This window comes from Onychostruthus taczanowskii, unplaced genomic scaffold, assembly GCF_017590055.1.
Source record: "Onychostruthus taczanowskii isolate IOZ18803 unplaced genomic scaffold, ASM1759005v1 scaffold38, whole genome shotgun sequence".
NCBI lineage: Eukaryota > Metazoa > Chordata > Aves > Passeriformes > Passeridae > Onychostruthus > Onychostruthus taczanowskii.
The window spans coordinates 6,524,510-6,550,953 of record NW_024501237.1 but is presented as its reverse complement, the minus strand read 5'-3'; the positions used below and the strand labels follow the sequence as shown (position 1 = coordinate 6,550,953).

At 38.8% G+C, this 26,444-nt stretch overlaps 1 protein-coding gene across 5 annotated transcripts; it reads left to right on the top strand.

Annotated features, from left to right (window-relative positions):
- Positions 1 to 174: 174 nt before the first annotated feature.
- LOC121339937 (glycerol-3-phosphate acyltransferase 3-like) lies at positions 175 to 21,131 on the top strand. Of its 5 annotated transcripts, none has more exons than XM_041412206.1 (12): positions 175 to 458; positions 13,802 to 13,874; positions 15,392 to 15,662; positions 16,047 to 16,121; positions 16,423 to 16,512; positions 16,841 to 16,934; positions 17,229 to 17,344; positions 18,089 to 18,144; positions 18,491 to 18,576; positions 19,225 to 19,353; positions 19,753 to 19,832; positions 20,262 to 21,131. In XM_041412206.1, the coding sequence occupies exons 2-12, from the start codon at positions 13,847 to 13,849 to the stop codon at positions 20,374 to 20,376; spliced, it is 1,140 nt and encodes a 379-aa protein (XP_041268140.1). In that variant the 5' UTR covers positions 175 to 458; positions 13,802 to 13,846; the 3' UTR covers positions 20,377 to 21,131. The 5 variants fall into 5 exon arrangements, with proteins under 5 accessions (XP_041268140.1, XP_041268141.1, XP_041268142.1 ...); XM_041412208.1 differs by lacking the exon at positions 175 to 458 and adding an exon at positions 6,676 to 6,884; XM_041412205.1 differs by lacking the exon at positions 175 to 458 and adding an exon at positions 9,879 to 10,203 and having other exon boundaries at positions 16,068 to 16,121.
- Positions 21,132 to 26,444: the final 5,313 nt, after the last annotated feature.

Below are 26,444 nucleotides of genomic sequence, written 5' to 3'. Positions count from 1 at the left end.
TTTAATACCAAGGCTGTGCCTTTCGAAACAGGACATACAGCTGTATGTCTGTGCACTGCGGTCTTTGAGAATGTCGGGAGAATCTTCTGAGTTAATGACCTAACAAAATGTGATAAGGAGGCAATAAAATGATAATGCTAAATAATCATCTGACAGCAGTAACTTGTACCACTTCTTCCTCAGATGTAGACTGTTTGCACAATGCGTGTTTTGTATTTTTTGAGTTGTCACATTTTACTTATTTTTAATACTTGTACTAACATTTTTTTCCCATTATAGCAAGTGTTCCTGACATATCAGCCAGAAGAAAGTCCTAGAAAACAATTTCAGGAAGAGAGAGTAACAAGTGACAGCATTCTTTGAAATGTGATCAGAGATCTGGTCTAAAGGCCACAGGGGGTTTACTCCTTTACTTCAGGAGAGGAAGTGTTTGATTTCATCACTCATCAGGACTATAGGTAAGCACAATCTTAGCCGTAGATGTTAATTTCCTGACTCTTGAAATAGGATGTATGGACCTGTGGTCTTTTGAGTGGTATTTCCATGCTTTTTAGATCTCACGGATATTTTTTTAGGTTCATGTAAATAATATAAAATTAATATTTTCAGTGCAGTTTCTTTTTCCTATTTTTTTTGCAAGATTTAGAAGGAGTTCTGGCATATTTATATTTAAATAAAATTATTTAAGTATTATTTGAAATATATGTGACTAATGCTAGTATTTAGAAGGGAAAACTGTTGTGATTCTTAACTATTGTTACAGTAGAGAAAGGGACCAGGTAGGACTTTCATTTCTCAACACACTCATAAATGATCTAAATCTCTGAATAAAGAGATGACAAGCTTTGGATAGTACAGAATGATGGGCAAGGTTGATGGGGAAGAGCTAGCATGCATTTCTTGTAATGCAGACCATGTGGTATTAAACAAATGGGTCACAAGTACAACACATCTAAAGGGACATATTACAACAAATGATTCCATTATGGACCATGTTGCTGTGGTAGAGGCAACAAGAACAGATGATATGATAAGCTTCTATAACTGTTTGGAGAGAAAACTTTGAAAGTGGACACAAAATGCTCACTCAGTTCAGGAATTCTCCCAAAGGACCCTGTGTTGTGCTTGCAGTCACTCCTAAGCCAGAGCAGGGAGAAAATTGTATGCATTTAATCAATGCAATAAGTGTTAGGCATTGACAATTAATTTATTGCATTCAGTGTCCATGATACACAAACCACATAAAAGATTTATATATGGACAATATATGAGATGGGTATTGACAGCCATGCAATGCCTACACATCTGTGGGTATTTATACATTGCTGAGCAAACAAATATAATCAGAACAGTAGTGGATTTCCCTGTTTTGAGATACAAAGACTCAAGCCTGTTGTAAGTCATAGGATACAATAAATGACTTTCTGTAATTGTTGAATTTATCTTGTTTGGAAAAAATAATGCTTCTGAAGTCAGAGCTAAATGTGTTAAAATCATCCTAATGAGTGATACAGTAGTTAAAGATACTTCTTCAGTGTTTTCATAATTTGTCTGTTGATGGCCAAAAATAAAGCATAACTAGAACAATCTTACTGTGGTCAGATATAAACATGCTCCTGTTTGGTGGCATAGATGGAATCTATAGAGACCTCAAGAGTAGCAGACATAGCTCAGTTAGAGTGAGAATGCAGAGGAGCACATATTTGCACTTCAGTGCATGAAGACAGTGTGTTTTCCATTAATCAATATTGCACCTGACACTGCTTACTATGCAATAGGTGACCTCTAAGGTTATTCTGGCCTTTTGGAGAATTTTCCACATGTAAAGCATGAACCTCAGTCTTGATAAATATCAAAGCAAAACTACCAGAGATTATTTCACCCTTGAATAGCAATCAGGTAAGGAGTTTGATAAATGTGGGCTTGAAACATTGAGAAGACATAAGCAAAACTAAAAAACCCTTTTTGTTGTTTTTATAGCTGGTTAAAGTTTTTTCAATCCCTAGTTGAAAAAAGGGATGTTCTTAGTAGTTTTCATTCTGAGTACACTCAGCAGAATTACTGGGGTGTAGAATGTTTTGATCAGTCCTGTTTGAACACTTTCTTATTGTGAAAAACATGATTCTGATATCCTTGGATGTTAGGTGATGCTGGTGAATCAGCCCAGGTTTGCTGTCTGACTCTGTGTCATTGACTTACAAGGATTTTCTAAATAGATCAATCTGCTTTGTAGCATGGCAAAACTCACAGAGAAATACCAGGGAGCCCTACAACTGGTGTCAGAAGAATAATTTTAGCAATAATACCATCTTCCCGTGCCTAATGGCAATGTCAGGATGTACTTCTGTATACTGGCTGCAAGCAGCTTTGGACAATGTTGCTACTCCAAATAGGTAAAAATTATACCCTGTATATTTCCTAAAAAAAAAAAGGATCAAGTGATAGAAGGTTGACCTTGATTGACAGTCACGATCATTGTCATTTGCCTCAGGTAGAAATACCTCTTTGTTAATCCTTAGGGAGTGTGTTATTTCAGCATCTGAAGCACCACCTGGCTGAAGCTGATGTGCTAGTGCTGCTTTGGAGCAGTATCTGCTGGGGACATATGATGTTTGGGTGGTCTGATAAAAAAGGCCTTACAAGAAAGGCAGGCTGCAAACTCTCACAATATCCCTTTGCAGTGGAATTAACTGGAATTGTTAGTGTTGGACAGGAAGAAAGCATACCTGTAAAGAGTGGTTGCCAAAAATTTCTGTGACTGTGTGATTCCTTCTTTTTGAAGACGGTGGCAAGTGTTATTTCCAGGCTGTGTTCCCCTTGTGTATCAGAGGGAAGGCAAAACCATAGTAGCACTCATTGAAAGCTTTCACTTGCCACTGCAGTTTTTAATTTGTTCACAGTGTATTTGAACCTGCTTAAAAGCTGACTGCTGTGCAGGAAAGGGCCATTTATACCTGATTTAACCCTTCCATATGAGGCACTACAGATAGACACAAGTCAGTGCTGTGTTTGCTTCTTCTTGCACTGGAAAATTAAATGGGTCGTAATTCCAGTTCCCTCCGACAAATGGCAGTTAGGCAATAGGCAATATTTTGCAATATGAAATTAGTAGAATGACCTCAAGGGATCTAGAACCTACCTGCTGGAGTAGGCAGCTGATGCCCATTCCATCTCCTTGTCATTTCCCTAGGAGACCAGGAATTGTTTCAAATGAATTTGTTATGCATGTAGAGAGAGACCAGGAATTGTTTCAAATGAATTTGTTATGCATGTAGGTGTCAATTTGAGATTCATTAAATTAAAGGGATCTTTGCTCTTGGATTCCTCCTATGTCACCCACATTGCTTTCTTCTAAGTTGGGTTCCATTCTTCCAAATGGATAGAGAGTTTTGCACGTTTTCTGGTTGCTTTTCCTAACATATGGGGCACTTCATCATAAAAAAAGCACTTGTGTTTATTTGGTATAAATTCCTGTTATTTACTGAACCTTACAAATGAGTGCTACATTCTGTTGCTGCATGTTTGTTTGCATTATTTGCAATACTTTCCCTCTTCTGGATAAAGCCTCTCACACAGCTTCTAAACAGATGTGATTGCAGTAGGCTGGCTCTGGCTAAGAGGGACAAAAATGGCAGAAGAATGACATGCAGAATCTGTTTAGTCAGTGGATGGCAGAACTAATTCTGAAAGAAAATATTTTGCTGAGGAAATTTATGTAGTCACATTACAAACTGTAGTTATTCAGTTTAGTGTTGGATGCATATGTATTCATATTGAAATTTGACAAAATGATATTTCATGGATCTTCTGAAATAATGATAATGATAATATCATAATAAATTATTATGATGGGGTGCAAAAAGCTATGCCAAATTTCTGACCAAAAACAGGAAGCTATGTTATGAATTGCCTGAAGAAATAAAGAATTTCCTTTCCACTTCACGTCACAAGCAAATTCATTACCTTAATTCAGAGCAGAGATAAAATTCAAATCCATATTCACTTCTATAGCAGTCTCTAGTTTTTTGGAGTTAAGACATACAGTGCTTAGACCATCATGTCTCAGTTGTTTTTATGCGTATGGTCTCAAGAGCAGAAGGATGCTTTAGGAGCTTCAGCAGCCATTTTTGGCAGAAATTTAACAAAATTAAATTCCTTGGTCATGATTGGACAAGTTCCAGTACTCAGGTTTATTCCTTAGTGGCTTTTGGGACAATTTTCCATTGAATTACAATTTTTATTCCATACCGTTAATAGGCAGACATGCAGAATCTTCTTGATTTTGGTGTCATTCCCAATTTGGGTGGTTGAGGTGCAGGTTTTTTGTTTGTGTGTTTGCTTCTTTTTCTCTCCAAACCATGTGACATCAATGGTATCCGAGTAGTAAGAGCACTGAAATGGTTTTCATTGTTTCAGGAGGTACAAAGTTGATAAAGCAAAGAATAATTGTAAGAGCCTTGGCCATATGGATCTTGTAGTACCTTTGGGCTGGATGGTTTGACCACCTCAATAGAGAGGCTACTAGAAACTCTTCAGTTCTTTCTTTATATGGTTTCACAGAATGAAAAACAACTCTACCTTATCCAGGAGAGGAAACTTCTTCCTCCCACCCAGGCTAGGCAAGTCTGTCTTCCCCTCTGTGCTTTTAAGAAATTATCTGTCTTATGTGTGCCTAAACTTGCTGCTGAGGCATCCCACCAAGTGAGTCGCCACATCCTCCTGTTCCTTGCGATACTTCATTTTGCCCCCCTTTCCTGCCTCAAATCAGGTCCCAGAAATTACCTCCACCCTCCCGCCCACGGGGTTTTTAGCACCTAGACTCCATGCATACCGATCCCCTGTGCCGAGGCTGATGGCAGCTATTCACAGGTGCTGCCAGGTGGATCAACGCCCTCTCCTCCAGCTCTCCACCACAGGCCCTGCTAGGGAATGTGTGCTAGCTGGGCAAGCCACTTGAGGAAGAGACCAGAAAGGAGAATAAGGAATAGTAGCTAAAGAGAAATGGGTGAGAAAAGCTGTTTTACAATGGAACATTGTTCCTAGAGAAGCCTTTTGGCAGGGCAGGTAAGAAATAGTGGTTAATGGTGAACCTGGCAGCAGCAGGGTGGAGAGTGAGAGGCTTAATGTTGTCAATGAGAGAAAGAGCATTGGAAAGGCAGAAACACTTAAACCAGTGAGGTTTTGTAGAGGATACAGAATGCTCAGAAGGCAACCAGCAAGAGGAGAGAAAGGTGAGGAAGCTAAGTAAGGAAAAGATGCAAAAGAGAAGTTATATTGCTGGAGAAGATTGCAATGTTAATTTGAAAGACCTGAGTAGGATATCATGCAGCAGCAAATCTGAAGGTACAGAAGCTACTCGATTCACTCTGTGGCACAAGAAGCGTGCCATGGATTCACATGGGCTTGTGAGTGTCAGGAGTCTGTGTGCTGGTGCCTGGGTGTGTGGTGTAAATTAGAGGTGATGCAGCCCCCTCTGACATCCGTGCTTCTCTTACTGCCTGGACAGTGTTGGATGCACATTTTACACAAGGTCTTTGCGGCTGCTTCCATTTATAAGGAATCTTGTTGCTTCACAACACAAACCAAGCAAAGGTACTTGGGGATGGGAATATTTTAAAAGGACAGCCAGGGCTTCAGACAAACACACCAATGTATTGGCTAAGGGAAGATCTTTTGTGGACCAGCATGTCACTGTCTTGGAAGTTGTACCCTAAATCCTCCTTCCACCAAGGCTGGTTAATTTGTTCTGTAGGAAGGTTGTAAATGAGTAGCTGGTGGTCTCCCATGAAGTTCTATTCACCTTTACATCATCTCTCATGCACGTGAAAAGGCAGGAGAAGAGTGGCTGAAAGGGGTTGACCTGGGTGTTTTCTAAAAAATACTGAATTAAATTATTGAAATTTGATAGGCTAGAAGGAGAAGCAGGATTATCTATTGCATTTCAATTCTGTAGTTGAATGAAGTGTGTAGTGTGAAGATAGATGGCTTGTTACTTCACTACAGTGTATTTTGTAACCCTGTAATACAGGTTTTTTTGGCGAATTTCTGATAGAGATAGAGTGGAGGGAGCAGGTTTATTGTCTTGTCAGTCCTTATCTGCTTAAATTTGCATCTTCATTTCAAATGTGTTATTAAAAATAAAATAAAATAGAAAAAGCCTGACTTGAACCTCAAGCTTCTCTTTCATTCATTTGTTCAAATACCAAAACAAGGCAGTTATCTCACATGAAATAGAAAATCTCAGTGATTAAGTCACAGATGTGTGCAAAACATCAGTTGAAGAAATGCTTCATGTGTGTTAACAAGAGAAGATTTTAGGTAGTCTGAAAAACACACCCACCTAGTTCTGTATTGTAATTTATTGGCAGGACACCTTGTGACAACCAGTTGTCACACTGACAAGGTTCCTTATTGGCAGCATCTAATTATCTAACATATATTATTACTTATCATGTTTTTTCTTTCTTCTCCCCTGTTGAGCAGGGAGCTTATCAATTACAAGGAAGTAGGTGGAGTTAGGGCGGGACAAAGGGTAGAAATTACTTTATCGTTGAGAGTATCAGTAGTGTCAGACTTCAGTGAGCAACAGCCTTCTCCTAGAGACAGCTTTGGCTCTTAGAATGTAAAATTTTTCTTTGCCTCTGTCTCTTGAAGCTTGCTAGATTCTCCACTACAGATGAACATATATTCTCAGAAAGGCAGCTGGTTGGCATTTTGGAGGGGAAAACATGGAAGAAAATAGAGAAGGTCATGGCCTCGCAGAAGGCAAGATTTTGTCTATCTGGATTATTTTATTTGTGGCATTAATTTTGTTGCCTTCGATATTTCGAGTGTCACTGGGGATTTCTCATTTCTATGTGAAAATTGTAATTAAAATGTTAGAGGTAAGTTGAGAAGTGGGTTCAAAAGGTATGTTTGCTACAGGATGTGTTTAATAAAAAAAAAATAAAAATCTGTACATTTGATAGAAATCCGTAAAAGTCAGCAGAAAACAAAATCCGTTAGCTTGTATGTGTTATTTGCAGCTTTATTTTATAAGATAATCTTTTGAGGGGTGTCTTTAATGATACCTAGTTATGTGCTGGCTTATCATCTGCTACTGGTTTGAGGCTTTTTGGGGTTAAAATAGAGATTCCATGGTATTTTCTTCTAGTTTATGCTTGTTAGAATGCTTAATGCAAGTAGAATACTCATGACAAGTCAAGTATAAAGAAAAAGATCTGTTAGTTTGTGGGAGTTGCTAAGTAATAAATATGTGTATTTTAGATGTATATAAGTTTCAGTTGTTTTATTTGGATTGTTTTAATTGCATGGAATTAATATTCCAGGTAAGAACACTGATTCTGTGTGTTTGCTTCACCCAGTTATAAATCTGGGGGATTCACAAGTTCTGCTGTACAAGACTTAAAGGAATCTGTGTGCAACCTTCTAAAAGTATAATTTTTCTAGAGAGAAACAGATAATTGCTATGATTCTGATCGTGCTTCTATCAATAAAAGGTTTCTGGGGCTTTTTATAAGCCAGAATCCCATTTAGTTTTTCAAGTTTGGCTTTTGATATCCATTATTAGCCAGAAGTAGGTGCTGTAAATTCATCATATTGAACAGTAAAGCATTTCCATTTTGCAGTAGATTGACTTTGTGCTTCTGGCATAAACCCGCTTTCTGTAAATATACTTTCTACTTGTGGCAGAAAACTTGTTACTATTATTGTTGCTATTATTATTAAACCCTTGGAGTAATCTGTTTTGAAGTAGAACATGTCTGTAACTGTATGATACAGTTAATATCATGATCATCTTACCTTGCCAATTCTGTCTTTTATCCTTCTTGTGTTCTTTTCTGTTTGTTGTTGTTTGTTTGTTTGTTTTAATACTGATTAGGAGTTCTTGGGCAGTATCTGTCTTCAGCTGTATGAACATCATTTAGCATAGTGCAGATGACTGCAAAATTTAGGGGTTACTTATTTTTTTCAGATACTGATATCAGCGGGCAATGACTGCCTGCGGTGGCTGTATGTAATATTGGCCTTTATACGTGAAATATTTTAAATCAGACAGTGGTATGCTAATTAAATTCTTATTCATACCCTAATTAAGAGCTACTGTCATATCAAACCTGTCTTTAGACAACTTTGCTGATGCAGTTGGTGGGCATCAAAATAATTTCTGGAGGATTTTTCCCTGTGCATTTCACAACTCCAAAAGACGTTTGACCCACTCAGGGTGTGTTTTGTGTAAGAAGGCACTTCTCTTTGGTAAAGCACTTGAAGTATTTTTCTCTCCACAGTTTTTGTAACAGGTTATGAGTGTCATAATTCCATGCTCACAATGTACTGAAAAATAAATAAGTTAATTGTTATATGATCAGCTATAGCCTTTTGTGTCTAGTTCCCTGTTGCCACAGCAGCTAATAACAGGAACAGCACAACTCCATGCACTGCTATTTAGGCTGGCTTATTTTGTTCTTTTGTTCAAAGTTGTTCCCTAATTGTCCTGTGGGCAAAAAAGGAGTTTCCGCTGTTTTCATCTTACAATTAATTCCAATGGTTTTCTTTGAAGTGTTGTCAAATGCTTCTCATTGTGCCACAAAAGTAGTTAAGAGCTATCTTGGTGGAAAATGGGAGGGAGAAAGAAGGGAGGGGGTGTTAGGTCCCCTTTGCTTGTAATGTGGCCCACTAGGCTCTTTGGAAGAAAGGGTAGGACTGGAAAACCCTGCGTTAAAGCTTGTACATGGAATTGCTGGGCCTGTTCTTGGAGTTCTGGGGCTTTTTCACTAGAATGCAAGCAAAATTGCAGCTTGGGATAAGTCAGCTTTAAAGCAGGTTTATACAACCTGACATTGAAACCCTGGAGAGGTGTTGGCTGGCTTCTAGCTGTGGTGTTGTGTTCCTGCACATCCTGCTAATGGGATAATGCACAGAGACCATCTGTGGTTCCTGTTGTCCTCTGGAATGGTGAAACAGGATGCCTTCCCGGAGAGCTGAGCTGGAAATGCTGAAGATGCTTAGTCACGTATTAGCACACTACTGACTATATTGCAGGAATATCACTGCTCAAGGAAGTGCCAAAAAACTGGGTGATGCTTCAGCAAAAATCCAACCTTGAGCACTGTGGCTGGTCATTCCATTGTGTTTAATTTGACTTAGTCTGTTATGTAGACCAGCAAAATTAATAGAAAACTTCTCATCCAAGGAGTTTCTTTATATCTGTTTCTTACAGCTGAGCAGAGGAAAAGTGTGTTTTATTTTCCTCCATGTTTGGCAACTGGAGAAAAATAGAAGAGTGGAGACTGAAATCAAGGACTTCAAAGTAAAAAAAAATGTTTTTTAAAGTTTTGTTTTCAAAGAAAGTGTATCTTTAGACCTTACTTAATTTGCTGGGAGCAAAAAAGGTGTTTCAGAATAAAACTCAAGTTTTCAGATCTATCACTAAGCAATGAGTATTGGTGGCATACAATAAGTCACTTTGATTTCTTGACTTCACTGAAGTGTTACAGCACTGTGAGTGGTGATTGGACTAAATAGGAAAAATGTAATCATGCATGGAAATAATTTTTACCTTCTGCTGCTTTTCCATCAAGGAATCTAGATACTTGTTATTTTAGAAAGAAAATAAATAATTTTATAAAAGCAAGATTCAAAGTTTGAAAATTTGGCATGACTGGTTTTGTTCGCAGTTGGTTTTTTTTTTGGTTTTTTGTTGGGTTTTTTTTTTTGAGGACATATGGATAACATAATAGCAAAAGATATACACCAATATAGTAATATACAGTAATTTCTCAATTGCATATCTATTAGCCCATGATTCTTATTACCCTTAAATTATCTTTCAAATATTTCTGGAAATTATAAAGATGTTGTGTTTTGTTATAAAGATGTTTGGGTTTTGTTAGGGTTATTCTTTCACACATACTTGTAAACTTTTATTTGTAAATAATGTCTTTTCTCTGAGCTTTGTCCATCCTGGGGTTTGTTGGAGATGAGGATAGTAGCAAAGCTGTTCCAAGAATGTTACTCCAGTGATTGCAAAAGAAGATGCATTTGCTAGGATGAAATCTATGCTCTCAGAGCTCTGTGAAGAGTCAAAGGAACGCATTAAACAGCTGCAGCGCTATTGGCCAAGAAATGTTCTGGAGTTCTACAAGATCTGAACTTCTGTATGAAGCATTGTTGCTTCTAGAGAAAATCAGCCAGCTAAAAATTGTGAGTAGTTTTTGCATTGAGAGCTCACTTGTACACGGAGGTAGCTCGTATGCTGTGAACTCCTACTGGAGTATGGCAGATGTTGCAGACACTTCAGTTGGTGAAAAATTTCACTGCTGTCTTTTAAATACATGGTTATCCTTAGCTGGCCTCTCCATCAAAACCAAAACAAATTATACCTGTGCTTTTATCCCAAACAAACCCTTCTTAACCCGTTTCATCAGTCCTCATGGAGCAGCCAGGAGATTTGTAAGTCCTTTTCACAGCCTGAGGTGGACAGTCACATCTTCTCAGATGCTGAGTGTAACACTCACACCATTTGATATGGGTTCATGTTCGTGATGGGCAAAGGGAAATAATGCCACGCAGAAACCGCTGCTGGGTGAAGAGGTCACAAGTGCTTGACCTTAGATGGTGATTTTAGTAGATGCTGAAAACTTCCAACCTTCTCTCTGCCACTGTAGTGGAAGAGTTTACATGGAAGAATTGCTTCAAAGCCTTTGTCACACAGGAGGAAAAGATTGAGAAAAGTTCATGTAATGAGTGTTTAGAAAAACCTTTTGTGAGAATACGGGAGAAGAGGTAGTAAAATATGGGAAGAGAGGCAAAACTGAATTATTACTTCATATGGAAAGATGGGGTATTGAGCTATACTTGAAAGGGAAAAGGGAGGAAAAATCCTGCAAGATATGAGATTTCAGGAAATGAATATTCCACATTTTATTTCATGTCATGTCCTATGAAGACAGTAATTAACATAAAGAAGTATTGGGCACCCTCATTTTGTTTAGAATGTAATTACAGGAAGCTCAGACAAATGACTGTTGGAGTTAAGCTGTCAAGTATTCAGTATTCCAGGTGGGATTTACCGTTGGGAGTTGGGACTTTTTGTGTGCTCATCACTTCAGAAATGGGAGTGAAGGAAAGCACAACATCTTCTTCTCCTTCAGTCAGCAGATGTAGGAATGAAGTTGCTACATTTAATACTTAAATTCTGTGTTAGTTGCAACATCTGTGGGGTTTTTTGTAAGGTATTTAAAACATCCTTTCATTACTGTTTTGCAACAAAGACCAGCGTGACAGCTCTGTCTCAATACTGTGCAATACAAAGGCGATCACAAAGCCTTATTTCATTTTGGAAAACAAATTATACATACAGATGCTACCAAAGGCAGAACACCACAGCAGCCACTGCAGATTTAGCTAGTCCTGAGTTTAATCCAGAGAGATGGCTTTGACAGGTGTCAGTTCAATGGCTGGACTGAAAGCTTAAGACCTGGGGGACTCTACAGCTGTATTCCCTCCTCACTGCTTGTTCTTCAGCCTCCCATGCCAAGCCATGAGTTAGGAGAATTTCATGTTCCCTGGCGGTTTGTGGAAATACATTGCCTTTTTTCTTGCTCACATACTCTCCCCAAAGCTTTCCCATGGTAAACCTCAGTTCTTGTAGTAGAAGAGAAAATTGATAACTGCTCCTTAAGCACCTGCTCTGTGCCAGTCCAGACTTTGTAGATGCCTGTCATAACCCATCTCAGCTAGCTCTTTTCCAAGCTAACGAGCCCTGTGTAACTGTTCAGCCTTTGAAAGCTCTTCCTCACCTTCCTTGGACACTGGTTTTGTAGCCTTGACTATTTAGTTTGTCTGCAACTTTTGCCTCACTCTTTCTCTGTTCTAGGAGGCAAGATTGTATAATTTACTAGTAAGCTTTATAAATTTTTGTGGATTTTGACTTGTCTTGCTCATTTAGATTAGTTAACATATATTTTTGGAGTCAGCTTGGTCAGTGACTGTCACCCTTTTTCTGTCTGGAAATCAAAAGCCAAAATACCTCCTGGAGGTATTCCAGGTCCTTCAGGACAGTATGAGCAAGCTCATTTCTGGCAGTCCTGGCCAGCTGACAGGTGCTTTTTTATGTAGGAGGGCAATGATAGGCAAGATAAGGGTGGTAGAGAGGAGATGGGAAAGCAGACTAAGGCAAAAGGCTTTATTTGTCAGTCTCAAATATTTTATGTTTTATACTTTTTTCTCCCTCATGCTATGCAACTATCCTAAAGGATGTTGGGGAAGGGATGAGGACCAGCAGTATTTTGTGAAGAGTTTAAATTTGCCACATCTGCCTTACTCTCTTTTGCAACATTCCTGTACCTGTTCTGTATGTTCTTTCATTTCTCAGTGTGTGGGCTGCTGTTTTCATGACATCTCCTGGCTCCACCATTCTGAATGACTCTCCATGTGTTGCAAAAGATTGAAAGATTATGCACTTGTTGACCTTTTCAGGAGAATAATTGGGAAGTATAGACAAGACGATGCTCTGTGGTGCAGGTTTTTTAATTTCTTTTTTGGGGAGGTTGTTTGCTTTATGGTGTTATTAGAGAAGGTTTGTATGCAGCTTAAAATACCACATCAAATGCTATTCTGCCTTCACTTTTTTCTTTTCTTTTATGAGCCTGGTAAAAAAAAAAATTGTCAGCTAAGGGTAACTAAAATATCCTAGTTATGTCAAGGCAAAGTGTCCATTTTGTTACTGACTTAATTTTGATAGCTACAGAAAGAGCATGCAAAACTTAAGGGTGGCAAAAAGCTGGTTGATGCTCGCACATGATTCATGTTGTAATGTAATGAAGACTATTTGAGATCAGCTTTGTGGTGACTTGTGTGGCTGCGCATTTCAGCTAGAGAGAAATACAGTGTTTAGCAAGAGTTTATATGAAGCAGATGGATTATCCTTATCTGTTGTAGATAGGAACCCTTAATAGCAGGTGAAGGCATAAACTGAGTGGGTCACTGAGCCTTTAATAATGAGCAGAGCCTATGCTCAAGCATCCTATGTCCTTTGTTAGGGCAGGTACCTTGACATAAATACAGATAGATTTTAGTACTCATGAGAGCTACTCTTTATATGTCTATGTATGTATGTATGATGAAAACATTCAAAACTAGGAAAACTTCAAAAATTAGGCATATTTTTATATTTGATTTTGCTAATGGAGAGTTTTGGTTTATGGTGCTCTATACAAGGAGAAGTGGTTTAGCCCAAATAAATGAATACAGGGAAGGGTTAAAGCTCATTATCACAGCTGCCACCTTCTGAAATACTATTAATATAAAATGTTGCCAGCTCTGTTTGCTGTCAGCAGACACCACTTGAATGCCCTCAAAATTAGTTAATCTCTTTTATTCTTTAAAATAATTTTTTTAGTTCTATTTTTCTAGCATGTCTCTAATGTCAGTGATACTATTTTGTATAATCCTATTGCCTGAAGCTAACTGGAGAAGAGAGAGTTTTGGACACGTTGGATCTTATAGAGTCTCATAGGTAGTTCAGTGACTTGTTGGACCTCCAGAAAAAAAACAACTGCCTGTGTCCTGAAAAGAAGTTTGAGACAAACAATTTTTCCTGGAAATGGCAAAAGGTAGTCTATGTAACAAATGAAACAGGAGGTGTGCAGGGCACCCTTCAGGCTGAATTTGAAAAATGAAAATCCTAGACCTGGCAGGGGTGAAAGAGGCTCAGACAATTCACTTGAGGTAACTGCAGAATGTCTGGAAATGATAAAATGAAAACCATCAACATCTGCTTTTCTTGTTTTGGGAACAGTGGGCCACCCTGCAGATTGAGGAGGGAGTAAAAAAGCAGAAGGCGATGGCACTTGAAAATTTAATCTCCACTGGTAAGATCTCTGGATGAAGGGGACACAGCACTATTTATCGTGTAAAAAGGCAGCTATTTAACAATCTTACTTAGAAAGGAGTTTGATGAGCAAATATCTGTTGAAGCTATAAACCTACATAAGCATGTTATAAAAAATATAATCTCTGAGTTTTGTGAATAAAAGGAATTAGAGACTAGTGTGGGTATAGAAAGACATTGCTGATAAGCATTTGGGAAGCATCCCTGTTTTCATAAATAGTTTTTGTTTTCTGGCTCCATCAGGTCTCTCTTTACAGGATTGGGAAAAATTAGTATTCTTTGTGCTTGACATGGCTCTGCATAGTTATCTTTTGCTTCTTGTAACTCCTAGCACGCAAAAAATCCAGGCTCTGAAATAAAAGAGTTACAGCATCCCATGGATCACAGATACAATTTGCACTCTTTTCTAGACACGTGGATAAAATCCAAATAATTTTTTCCCTCAACTATTTTTCCTTCCTTCTTTGATCAAAGAGTTAAGTTCTCATAGTTATCCTTTTACTTGTAGTGCCATTTTTAATGATTAGTCATGTAGGCTGCTTGGTTTGTCAGCTAATAATTTTCTGCTCTGATGATTTCTTGGGAGTTGAAGGTTTTACTGAAGTGCAGATGGAGGAAAGTTTTGTGATTCTGATCAGGGAGAGGTAGGTTGATCTAGATAAATTAAGTGTATTTTTATAATGCATATTTAATGTCATCCAGTACTCCCCATCTAAAAGACAAAAAAAAAAAAGGGGGGGGCAAACAAAAAGGCCAAGTGTTAGCTGGTATGAACCAAGACAATTTTAGTCTCTGTAACCAGCCAGATAAGAATCTGGTCTCAGAGTGACCTCAGCAGATATCTGAGACTTCCTGCATGGCTGTCCTATGTGGTGTGGTATTTTACAAATAGCAGAGAAAGAATGTGTTGTCATTCTTCCTGCACAATGTGTCTGTGTAATACTTTGTATGTCTGCGGGGGGAAATCCAGGCACTTTCAAGTTTCTTGGTAGGGAAGTGACTCTTAATGGAGAAGGGATGGGGGGAGATAGAAGGTTCCAAGAAAAAAAAAAAGCAGAGGAAGGTGTTTTTTACAGATGGGAAACAATAAAGCTAATCAACAGCGGCAAGAACAATCATACAAACTGCCTGAATTTGAGTCAAGGCATCAGTATGGATCTACTATCTTGGCAGTGTATAGGTGACATTTCTAGGTGTGAGTGCCTGTGTTATTTGGTAAACAATATTGAAGTAGGTGTTATGCTCAAGGTTTTATTTGCAGCTTGATTGGAATCCTTTTCTCCTTCCTCAGCAACTTAAGGGCATTATATGGCATAGGATTAGAGAAGTAACTTGTGGAATGAACTGTCAGTACATAAATGAGGTACAGGAATGCCATTATTGTGCTTGAGTAGGAGAAGAGCTGTTTCTAAAAAGCATATGTATTTCTTGATATTCTCTTTGGAATCCATGTTGTTCATTTCACCATGAGGAAGGAAGGCTCATTTCCTCATGCAGGGATCATCCAGAGAGATGAGACTCCCATGGAAAAGGAGGTTGTTGGCCGGTGCCGAGGATGTTTCAGCCTTGCTGATGTCATGTACTTCTCCAAGAAGGGCTGTGAGGCAGTTGCAGAAGATGAAGTCACTCGACGGTTCTCCTCTGAGGAGCTGCTGTCCTGGAATCTCCTCAGCAGAACCAATGCCAACCTGCACCATGTCAGCTGGAAACTGGCTGCTGTGTGGGTCACTGGCATCCTCATTCGGTATTGCCTCCTGCTGCCTTTCCGGTGAGCCAGACAGGGATCATACTTCATGGTACTTTTTACAGAAGTTGTGAAATAATATACTGTTGGCTAGCAATATACTATTGGAGGAAGGAGAACCTGGCATGACCTTTCCAAGAAGCCATCTAAACTCAAATATACCTTAAAAAAAAAGTAAATTTCTCACATTCCATATGTTTTATTAGTCATTAATTTGCTTTTAAAATCCAGCAAAACTGGATTAAGGGGTTTGTGTGCTGGTTAGTTAGTATTTTGTTGCTAGTTAGATGCTATTAATGCTGGAAGGAAGCATTGTGAAATGGATCAAAGAGCCAGATAAGAATGCCTTCTTGCTTACTCCTCCAGTTTTTCTTCTTGCCGTTTAATTAAGATTATTTTACTTTGTAGCATCTGCTTGTCTGTTTTCAGCATTCTGTTGCTGGTGTTGGCCACTACTGTAGTAGGACGGTTTCCAAATGGCAGGTAGGTATTTGCTGAGCGCTCTTTCAATTTCTTCTGTATTTCTTTGAGGATTTGAACTAGTAGTTGGAACACTGCTGAGGTACAGAGGATTGATGTGGACTATCATGGGCTGACTTTTTCACTCATGTAAAATTATAGAGTGTTGTGAGAGAAAGTTATGGCAATGGCATCTGAAAGCAGACATGCAGTGTGAGCCTTAGTATGGTCTTTGTAGTAACAGCAATGGGGGATAACTCAGAGTTTACATTGCATGTGTGACTCCATAGAACTAGAAATGTATCTATGCCTTCATTTCTTTTAGAGTTAAAGGCTGGCTGAGCAACCAGGTCCAGATGATATGTGCCACCTTAGGTGTCCGATGTCTGAGTGGCCTTGTTCATTTCCATAACAGGTGAGTGCTGCCACCTTGCCCTTTATTAGTTTGGAATTTGTTTCTTGCAGTATTTAGCATCTCAAGTTTTGGAGCAGGATTCGTATTCCATTGCTGCCTGGATACTTGGTGATGGTACAACTTGATCCAAAAAGCTGTTTGGATCATCCAGACTCTGTCAGGATGTTCACATGCCCTCCTGTGTTTCCTGCTGTGTATTGGCAGGGTGCGTGTAGATGATATAGTACTGTCTTCAGACACTTAGATATTTTTCAGTGCTTGCCACCTGATTGGGCTTGTAGTCTAGAGAATTAACATTAACTAATTGCTTTTATGGCTGTCATTGCAGGGAAAACAAACCACAGGAAGGAGGTATCTGTGTAGCCAACCACACATCTCCATTGGATGTCCTAATCCTGGCCAGTGATGGATGCTATTCCTTGGTATGAACAAGACAGTTGGTAAATATCAGTAATGTTGAGATGCACATAGATGTAGCGTTGGGTAAGAAGATAAACTTCCTCATAGAACAGGTGGGATTTGACAGCATTCAAACTCATATTCTGAACGGCAAAAAATGAGATGCAGGCAGGTGTGTGCACATTTATGAGTAAGGGGATTGGTATAATTTGTCAATAAGCTTAGAAATTATTGCATCTGTGTTTAGAATTCAATAATTTAAGAGTGTGTGTGTGTGTGTGTGTTTGCTTTGTAACAAAATTCTTTTGGGCTTGCAGGTTGGCCAGGTACATGGAGGGCTTATGGGACTTATTCAAAAATCCTGCATGCAAACCTCTCAGCATGTCTTGTTTGAACGCTCAGAAATGAAAGACCGTCACCTGGTGAGGAAAAAGTAAGGTAGTGAGGTGTTTGCTTCATTGTCTGGTCAGGTGTGGTAATTTGTCATCAGTGTTGACATTTTTTGTCATCAATTGTGGGTTTTTTTGTTGTTGTTGTTGGGTTTTTTTGTTTTGTTTTGGGTTTGTGTTGTTTTTGGTATTTTTTTGGTTTTTTTTTTTTTGATTTATGGGGTTTTGATTTTGTCCTTTAATACAGGCCAAAGAGGAGCTCCATGCTTTTGACTTGTAGGAAAGACAGTTGTCTTGGAAAATGGCCGATTTTAGTGTCAGTAATCTGCTTAGTGGTGATATTTGTGGTTTTAAGTGATGCAGCAAATGTAGTAAGATAGTGACCTGTCACTTAACTAAATGTGGAGAATCATTAGATATGTGTTAAACTGATGGTGGGAACCTAGAAAGCATAAAAACTAGAAATTTGGAATATATTTCAGTCTAAAGAAAAGTTTGACTGCATTCATAGCTGGAATCTGGGAAGTTATTTTCACATGCTTCAAGTACCACCATTCTCTGGTTAAAATGGAACTTCACGCAGCTTTGCAGAAAATCTACTTTTTAAATTAGCAAGAGATACTGAGATAAAGGCCTGAAAACAGAACATATTCCAGATGAAGCAACTGACTGGGCAAAAGGCAATTGGGCAAGGGCTTTTCTTGTTCTGTGTGAGAGGTAATGAATGTTTAGATTCTTGGACAAAATAAATATAAAGTATACACTGAAATTTTATTTTCTCTCCACAGAATTAGAGAGCACATTGCAGATAAGGCCAAGTTACCAATTTTAATTTTCCCAGAAGGTAAGAAGCAACTGTATTGATTTTTTTGCTCTTCTCACTTCTTGCCACTGAGTGCAGCTTATTATATCCAGTGTTTAGAAGTGAGGTGTTTGGTTTTAGTTTGTAGAATTAATTAGCTCTTGTGAGATATTAAAGGTCAGGCTCTAGTATTTTACAACAGTTTTATGACAGTTTATTTGCTTTAGCATATAACAGAATGAAGACATACCAGGCTCTGGGATTATGTTCCAGAACTAAAGCTTACTTTCTCCTTTAACAACTAAGTCTCCTTAAGACAGTTTAAGATTAATTTCCTGATACTTTTCTCAGAGTGGATTAAGCCCTTCACTATTTTAATTCTGACCAGGCACGTGCATTAACAACACATCGGTAATGATGTTTAAGAAGGGAAGCTTTGAGGTAGGAGGAACCATCCATCCAGTAGCAATCAAGGTACTGTAACTGCAGTTTTCCCAACATGGAAGGATTGGTTGCAAATGCTTCTCATGTCAGAGAAGTTGCTCATGTGTAGGCCTTGAAAAGGGATATGTTTGGTGTGCAGAAATTACTGAATAAGCCCTGAGAGACACAAACTTGTGGTTTTAAGCAGTACGGAAAACATAAATTTCTGTCCTGGCTCTTACGTGCTCTGAAGAAAAGAGTATTTTTCTTGGCACTTTCAAGTCTTTCTGAGTAGCTTTAGCCAGGTCATTTTAGATCTGGAAATATTAGTTACTTTTTCTGGCACTATAAGGTTGCCTGATCTTATGGAAGTTCTTAAAACTGGTGTGAGCATTGTCAAGGAAACCTTTGTAGTCAGCTTATTTGTAGATTACAAGTTTTTATGTTTTGAATAAATCTTTTGCTACAGTTGTGTTGCAGGTCTGTCATAGTTTGACATCATGCATTGCTTGTAAATGTTAACTGTTAGAAACTTGTAATAAATGTTGGAACTTTATTCTGAATTTACTGATGCTTTCAGGAGGTGTGGTTAGATTTGCCCATTATTTAATAAGTTGAATTGTGACTTAGTGGCCAAAAAAAAAAAAAAAGCAGTTTATGTGATTTAAACCAAGGCAGCTTATTCTTCTTGTATTCCAGTATGACCCCCGCTTTGGAGATGCCTTCTGGAACAGCACAAAGCATTCCATGATGACCTATGCTTTTAATGTGTTAACCAGCTGGGCTATTGTCTGCAATGTGTGGTACCTGCCCCCGATGGTCAAAGAGGTTCTTACACTTTTGTATGTTTTGAAAGTGCTTGAGAAATGTTGTCTGGAAGGTCTGCATTACTACACAAGTGTTCTGAATCCTTATTGATAACTTAATGGGCAAAGGCCAGGAAGCAACACTACAGTCTTGGATTTATCTAGATTGCATCCCCTGCTCTGGCCAGACCTGGGACTTCAGGCTGTATGCTTGAGGTTGTCCCAGAAACCAGAGAGCCTCCCACATAGTTCTTTTTGGCACCAAATAGTGGCAAACTAGGATCAGCTAGAACTGCTCACATTTGGCTTGTGGGTCAGGCATAAATCCTACTGCCTGCTGTCTGACAAAACCTATCTTTTTAAGTGAGGCACAGAGAAAATGTCTATGTTGTAAAGCAATTAATTCATATATTTTTTTCAGGAAGAAGAAGATGCTGTTCACTTTGCTAACAGAGTCAAGGCTGTCATCGCTGCTCGGGCAGGAATGTCTGTGCTTCCATGGTAAGAAGCAACACCTCTGGAATTGTTTTTTAAGGGGCTCTGTATTCTGAAATATGAGCATGGAATCCTTTAAAACCTGCTTTGTTTACACCGTAGTCCACCACTCCAGCTGACTGATTCCGAAAGTGTTACTTTATTACTTAAAAAATTACATTAGAATAATTAGAATAATATAGTAGAGAGAAACAGAGCTGACAGTGGATCTAGACAGCAGGCAGTATTCGTGAAAATTAATCACTTGCCTGTTAAATGCTTGGTTAAAAGGAGGGCATTGTGGTGTTGTAAGTCTTGGCAGTATAAATCACTTAGCATTGTCTTACAGATGTCAACATTAAGAGTGGAAACTGCTTTGACTACATAGTCTAAATATAGTAATGTTTTCCTGCCTTGACCCTGAGTTTAAGGCTGTTTCTTTTTTCTATCTTTCAGGGATGGGGGACTGAAAAGGAAAAAGGTCAAAGAGTCTTTCAAGGAAGAGCAACAGAAAAAATATTGCCAGATAGTAATAGAAAATGGATCTGTGGGAAACAGAAATGTTTGTTGAATGCTATTTATTTTATCTCATTTTTCCATTACTTATCTCTACCAGAAAATAGAGTAGCTTTATATTAAACCCAACATGTTTTCCTTCTCTCCCCGTAAGATATTTTGCACGTGACACAGCAGGAAAACAATAAAGAAATATCCTTATTTAAAGCAAAGTAATATAATTTTATAAACAGGGAAACATAAAATATGCTAATAAAATTCTCCTTGATGATGAGAAAAATCTACAGTAAAATTAATTTGTTCATTAATTTCATTAAAGTACGACTTTAAAATATTTGCAATACCTTGAGGACTTAAATGGTTACTTATAATAAATCATGTCTGTACTGCTAGACTCTCTCAGCGACTTAGACTAGCATTACTCCTGTGAGCCACAGTAACCATGTTGCTCTAGAGACAGATCTCCTGATGTCACAAGACATGAAGCATTTCACCAAAGTATGTTTTCTGAACTGCATGCTGGGGACGAAGTGTTATATGTCAGAGGGAAAAAGCAGATGCTGACTTTCTCCTCCATGTCACAAGACCAGGGATGGCATTGTAGAACATCTGCTACGACAAAGAGCAGGACAGTGTCCAGGGCATCGTGTCCCTGATGTCTGGTTGTGTGAAGCTGAGATAAATTAATCACAGCCAAGGACAGTGTCATAGAAAATATCCAGTGTTTTTAAATCATGTTTTGTGGTTTTGTTAGATCCCTTTTTGTGTCTGTATGCATTACAGAAATTAAAGAAAGCCTATGGTGTGACATCCACTGTCCTCTGCTGCTGTTATTTCTGGATAGCTGCTTGCTTGTTACCGCTGGATGTTGAAGGCTGAGGATTTGGCCTCTGACAAGCCCATCCTCCAGGAACAGAGCAAGTGCACTTAAGGAGTATGCAGTGGGAATATTTCCATCTCCTATAGCACTTATTGGTATAAAATATTTGCTCTCCTGGTAAGTAGCTCTCATATCAAAGGATCAGGCTTCTTTTACTATCTGGATGTCCCTAATGAAACACACAAATAGCTGTTGTTTTGGCCATGGTGCTCTTAAGACAGACCTTGGTAAGAACAGTTAATGTTTACATGACAGCAGTCCATTGGCTGAAGTCTCAGAAAAGACAGAGGATCAGTCTTGGTGAGCTCAGATACATCCTACAGAGGGACAGATGCACGGATACAACTCTACCCAGCCCTGGAGAATCTAGAAAAACAATATCCCGTGGAGGGGCTAACAGAAGTGATAATTGCCCTGGGGCTGCATGGCACAGAGGTAGCACAGAACTGAGCTCTCCTCTTCTGTGGCCAGGCCTGGCATTGCTACAGGTATGTGAATTTCTTTGGTGGATAAGTCAGTCTAGGTGTTGGTGTCATGGGTAAGCAGTAGGAGAATCTGCCCTTTTGTGCAGCTTTTAGCTACACAGGCTAAAAGGAAAGCCACCAGGAAGTAAGGAAAATTGCCTCAGGCTTTCCTGGTTTGGAACACGTCTGCTTACTCCCACCTATAGTAAGATGTGCTTCCATGGCTGTTTAAGCTGTTGATTTATTTTCTAGCTATAAAAATGTGAAGAAATGTGATTGAAAAGGCTAATAACTCTCAAATGCTTTCAGTATGCCAGAGTTTAAAACGGGGAGGTTGTCTTTCTGTGTGACTGATTTCTGAGAGTTGCTAACAGAGACTGCAGTAAGAGAAGTGGTGAGAGCATTCTTTCCGCACTACTATGTACTTTCTTCTTACCAGAGGTAAAAGGGGAGACTGAATAGGCAAAAAAGAGGGGCCAGACACAGGAAAATATAGGGAGATAAAGAACAGCTGCTGGAAGAGAATTTTTCTGCTTCTGTAAGAACTTAGGAGATTGATGTGCCTTTTTTTCCTGTCCTGCAACACTTCTCCAGCTCATCAAGGGAGCCTTGGAATGTGTGATCTTCATTATGGTTATGACTCCAAGCTGTGTAAAAGTAAAGCTCAGACCTCTCAATGTATGTGTATTATGTGTCATTTGTGAGAGGATGGTGGGATTGTCAGTATTTTCTCAGCCATTTTTTGGCTATCTTAGCAAAGCAAGCTGAAAACTCTGTGAAGTTGGTACTTACATATAGAATGGGGAAATATAAACCAAGGGATGAACCCACGAACTTGTCAATTACAAGTGGAGTATACTTTGTTGCCTGCTGGTAAAAATGCCAATCTGACTTGAAATAGAGACTACTTTGTCTTGCCCTGCTTTAAAGAAGTGTTTCTGATTTTTGGTGTTATTTTCTCTACTTACTTTCCACCTCCTCCTTTCTTTTCTCTTGAAATGCAAATGAAATATCAGCAGAGGCCTTGGCAATTGCTTTTACCTGAAATTGTATATTGTCCTTAGATTGCCAAGGTTATGGAGGAATTTATTATTATCCAAAAGGTCTCCGCAGGTAAGTGTGTTTTCCTCCTCCACTAGGAGGGCATGGTGACAGTAAAAAAGAACATGTTCTTATGACAACAACATGAGTGGGAAGCTGACAAACAGCTTATCTTTCACAATCAAGGATCTTGCACTCGTGCTACTCCTCCTCTTTACTTATCTTTCACTGCTCTTGCAGGAACCAGGTTTCTAAACTATTAGAGTGTAGGAATGTGCCCCCTGTTGACGGAGTGAACAAATTATCCTTTGTCTCCTTAAAAAGGAAAAAAGCCCAGAAGTTTCTCTCCTCAATTTGGTAAAAGGACACCTCATAGGACCTTGGGGACTTCCCCTCAAACCAAAAGATACCCAATTGGACAGAAGCCAAAAGGTCCCGCTTAAGCAATTCACTAGAAAAAGAAGAGAGCAAAGGAAGTAATTGCTTTTGCGGGGTGTTTTTACCAGGAGCAAGAGCCTCTTGCCCCTGGCTTCATTTTTCTCTGTAAAAAGCTTTGTTATTTTGCCTTTTATTAAAACTTTTCTGTTTCCAACACAACCTCAGAAGCCATCCTGCTGATTTTATGCCATCTGAGGTAGCTGGGCTATCTTGGGTGTGATGTTTCTCTGAGAGTTCATAAGACCTGGCTCAAGGAGATATTATATCATTAGAGCTCCTCTTTTTTACCATGTACCTTTGCAAGATCAAAAAGAAGCCATCCTGCTGATTTTATGCCATCTGAGGTAGCTGGGCTATCTTGGGTGTGATGTTTCTCTGAGAGTTCATAAGACCTGGCTCAAGGAGATATTATATCATTAGAGCTCCTCTTTTTTTTACCATGTACCTTTGCAGGATCAAATGCAGCATGGTCTCATGCTCATTTGTGACAAATGATAGGCTAAAATGGAAGCAAGTGGAGTATTTGGGTGGACCAGGCAATTAATGCCCAAAACAAAACCAATCAAAGAAAAAAACCAAAAAGCCCCCAAACCCTGTCAGTGTAAGTAATGTTTTTGCTTGTTATATTTTTTAATGTATTTATTATCTGATAGCTATGCAAACAACATAGACAGGATATATCATCATCTTGGACAAACCTGTGAATGCTGCCTTTCTCCAGAGCACAAATTTCCTCTATTGTTTACCATTATATTTGCTCTTAACCAAGGAGCCTTGTTCTTTTAATTGACTGGTTGACCTAATCTCCAAATTAAATATGATACAGCTAATAAGTGCAGGGAAGACCTACAATCTATGTAGCCTTGCTTTTTAATTTGGTGCTGCTAGCTGGTACCTATGTATGAAGCATGTGAGGGATGCTTACTGTTGCTGTGGCACTAATACATTAGGAAACTGAAACAAACCACAGTGGTCCAGGGTGTATTCATCCCAAACTTCAGCTGCCCAAGGAAATGAGCCATGAGTTGAAAATAAATGTAGGTTGGAATAAGTGAATAACTCCCTCCTGCAATGTGGATGGGGCAGAGAACAAAAATAGCTGCTGCTTCTAGTTCTTGAAGATATCACTGTTTTAACAGCTGTGTGGATGGAAAACCAGATATATTTTAAAAGTTCTCCTTTAGTGAAACTTGGGCAGTGTGCTCATTTTTATAATGATCTTTCCCTGTAACATACCTGTGAAACTGATTGGTGTAGCTCAAATCCTTTATTCCCTTGGCTCCAAATGTCTTTTTCTACTGCTGTTTTACAATTGGGAATGTTTAAATGCTCATCTCTTGACTTTTCCTGTCTGTCTGGCTGTTCATGGCTGAGCATTAGAAGAGATATGCAACGGGGGCCATCTGGTGGTGTCCAGTCATTGGCAGCAAACTGCCTCAGACACCCTGTTCTCCCATTTCCAGGAAACCATGAAAACATAGAAATAACATTGCATAATCTGAACACTGCATTTTTGAACATTGATCATGGTTTACTACCCGCAAAACTTGTGCTTGCTTAAAGTTTCAGCAGCCTTTGCTGTGTGGGGTTTCTCCAGGCCATCTCTTCCCTGTCACAAACCAAAATCAGAACTGCTCCTGTCCTTTAGTTAATTCAAAATCAGGTAGGGGTCTAACTGCTGAGCTTTTTTTTTTTTTTTTTTAAATATATTTTAACACTCTGTAGAGGTGATAAATCTGGGATGTTCCTGGAGGCAGTACAACATTTGCATTTGCTGGGATGAATTTCTTCAGTACCTTGATGCTGTTTGATCTTGATCTGGGGTTGGGAATACTTTCAGAATAAGATTTCAGGATAATGAAGATGTTTGGAACTTGTTTTCTACCACCACACATTTCCTTGAGCGGTAGTGAGAACTACAAACTGTTAGTGCCAAATTTAATAACACAGTGTTTCACTCAAACTCTTCCACGTGCAGCTTGCTGTGAACAAAACCAAGAAAAAGCAGCCTGGGCAGCTCCTCGCTCTAAGGAACAAATTTTGGTTACATGTGCAGTCTGAGGCCTTGTTGCCACGATATTTTCTGAAAAATCCTTTTGCCAGGATTTTCTCCTGAGAAGCTGAGGAGCCTCAGGAAAGAAACGTAAACAATAACTGTCTGCTCCTGTGGAATGCAACAGGCGCATATTCCATTGGTCCATGTGGATTGTTTTCACTTAATAACCAATCATAGCCACCTGTGTCAAGGCTGTGAGCAGTCACAAGGTTTTGTTATTCATTCCATTCCTGTCCTTTCCAGCTTTCTGAAGGATCTTTTCTCTCTATTCTTTTTCATATAGTTTTAGTATATAATTTTAATATAATATATATAATAATATAATAAATCAGCCTTCTGAAACATGGAGTCAAAATTCTCATCTCTTCCCTCATCCTGGCACCCTCAAACACAACCATAAGGCCTGATTTCAAGCATGCCAATGGAGGCTGGTCACATGTCACAGATGAGACTTCTGGGGTTTATGGCCTCTTTGTGGGATTTGCTTTTGGAAATGTTTCTTCTGAGGTGTTGTTCAGACTCTTCTGAGCAGGTTTAACAGCTGTGGCACAGATTGTGGAGATGACCTGTGAGGAGTTCACAGGTTCATTTGGTGTTTGAAAAGGAGGCTTGGAAGTTTGTGGACATCCAGCATACAGAGGTCTTCCTAGTTCTTTGTTTCTTTACTGTTTCATTGCACAGACAGGCAGCACCTTAGCTCTGTAGCCATTTCTCTTCTCCCTTCCTCCTCTATTTATTATTCTATTTAAGGATGGCTCCTCAATTAGTGTACCAGACTCCTCTGTGAGCAGAGTTCATTGTGATCAATTGTCATCAAGGCTCATGTTTAGTACATCCAATCAATGCTATTCTATATAATGGCTGTGGTATTGACTGATTTCTAATTTAACAGTATGTTGAGCCCTGTTGAACTCTTTTAATATGATAATTGCTTTACTAATCAGTAGTCATGATTTGTGTGCAGTTGTGGATTATTGATATCAATTGATATCCCCTAGTATTTCTATTTGACAGTATGAAAGATGTGTGTGATGAAAGACATGTAATATCTAAACTGTGGCCATTAATCAGAGTAATATTGGGAAAAGTACTATATCCTTGCATATTAAACTTGTAAAAAGTAGATTATTAAATAATTTGAAAAGGCATCTATCTTTTTATAAGGGATAGTTATTAATAATGATCTTTTAAGTTTATACCGACATCTGTTAAACAGCCCTTTTTGTAAGCATTCATTAGTTCAT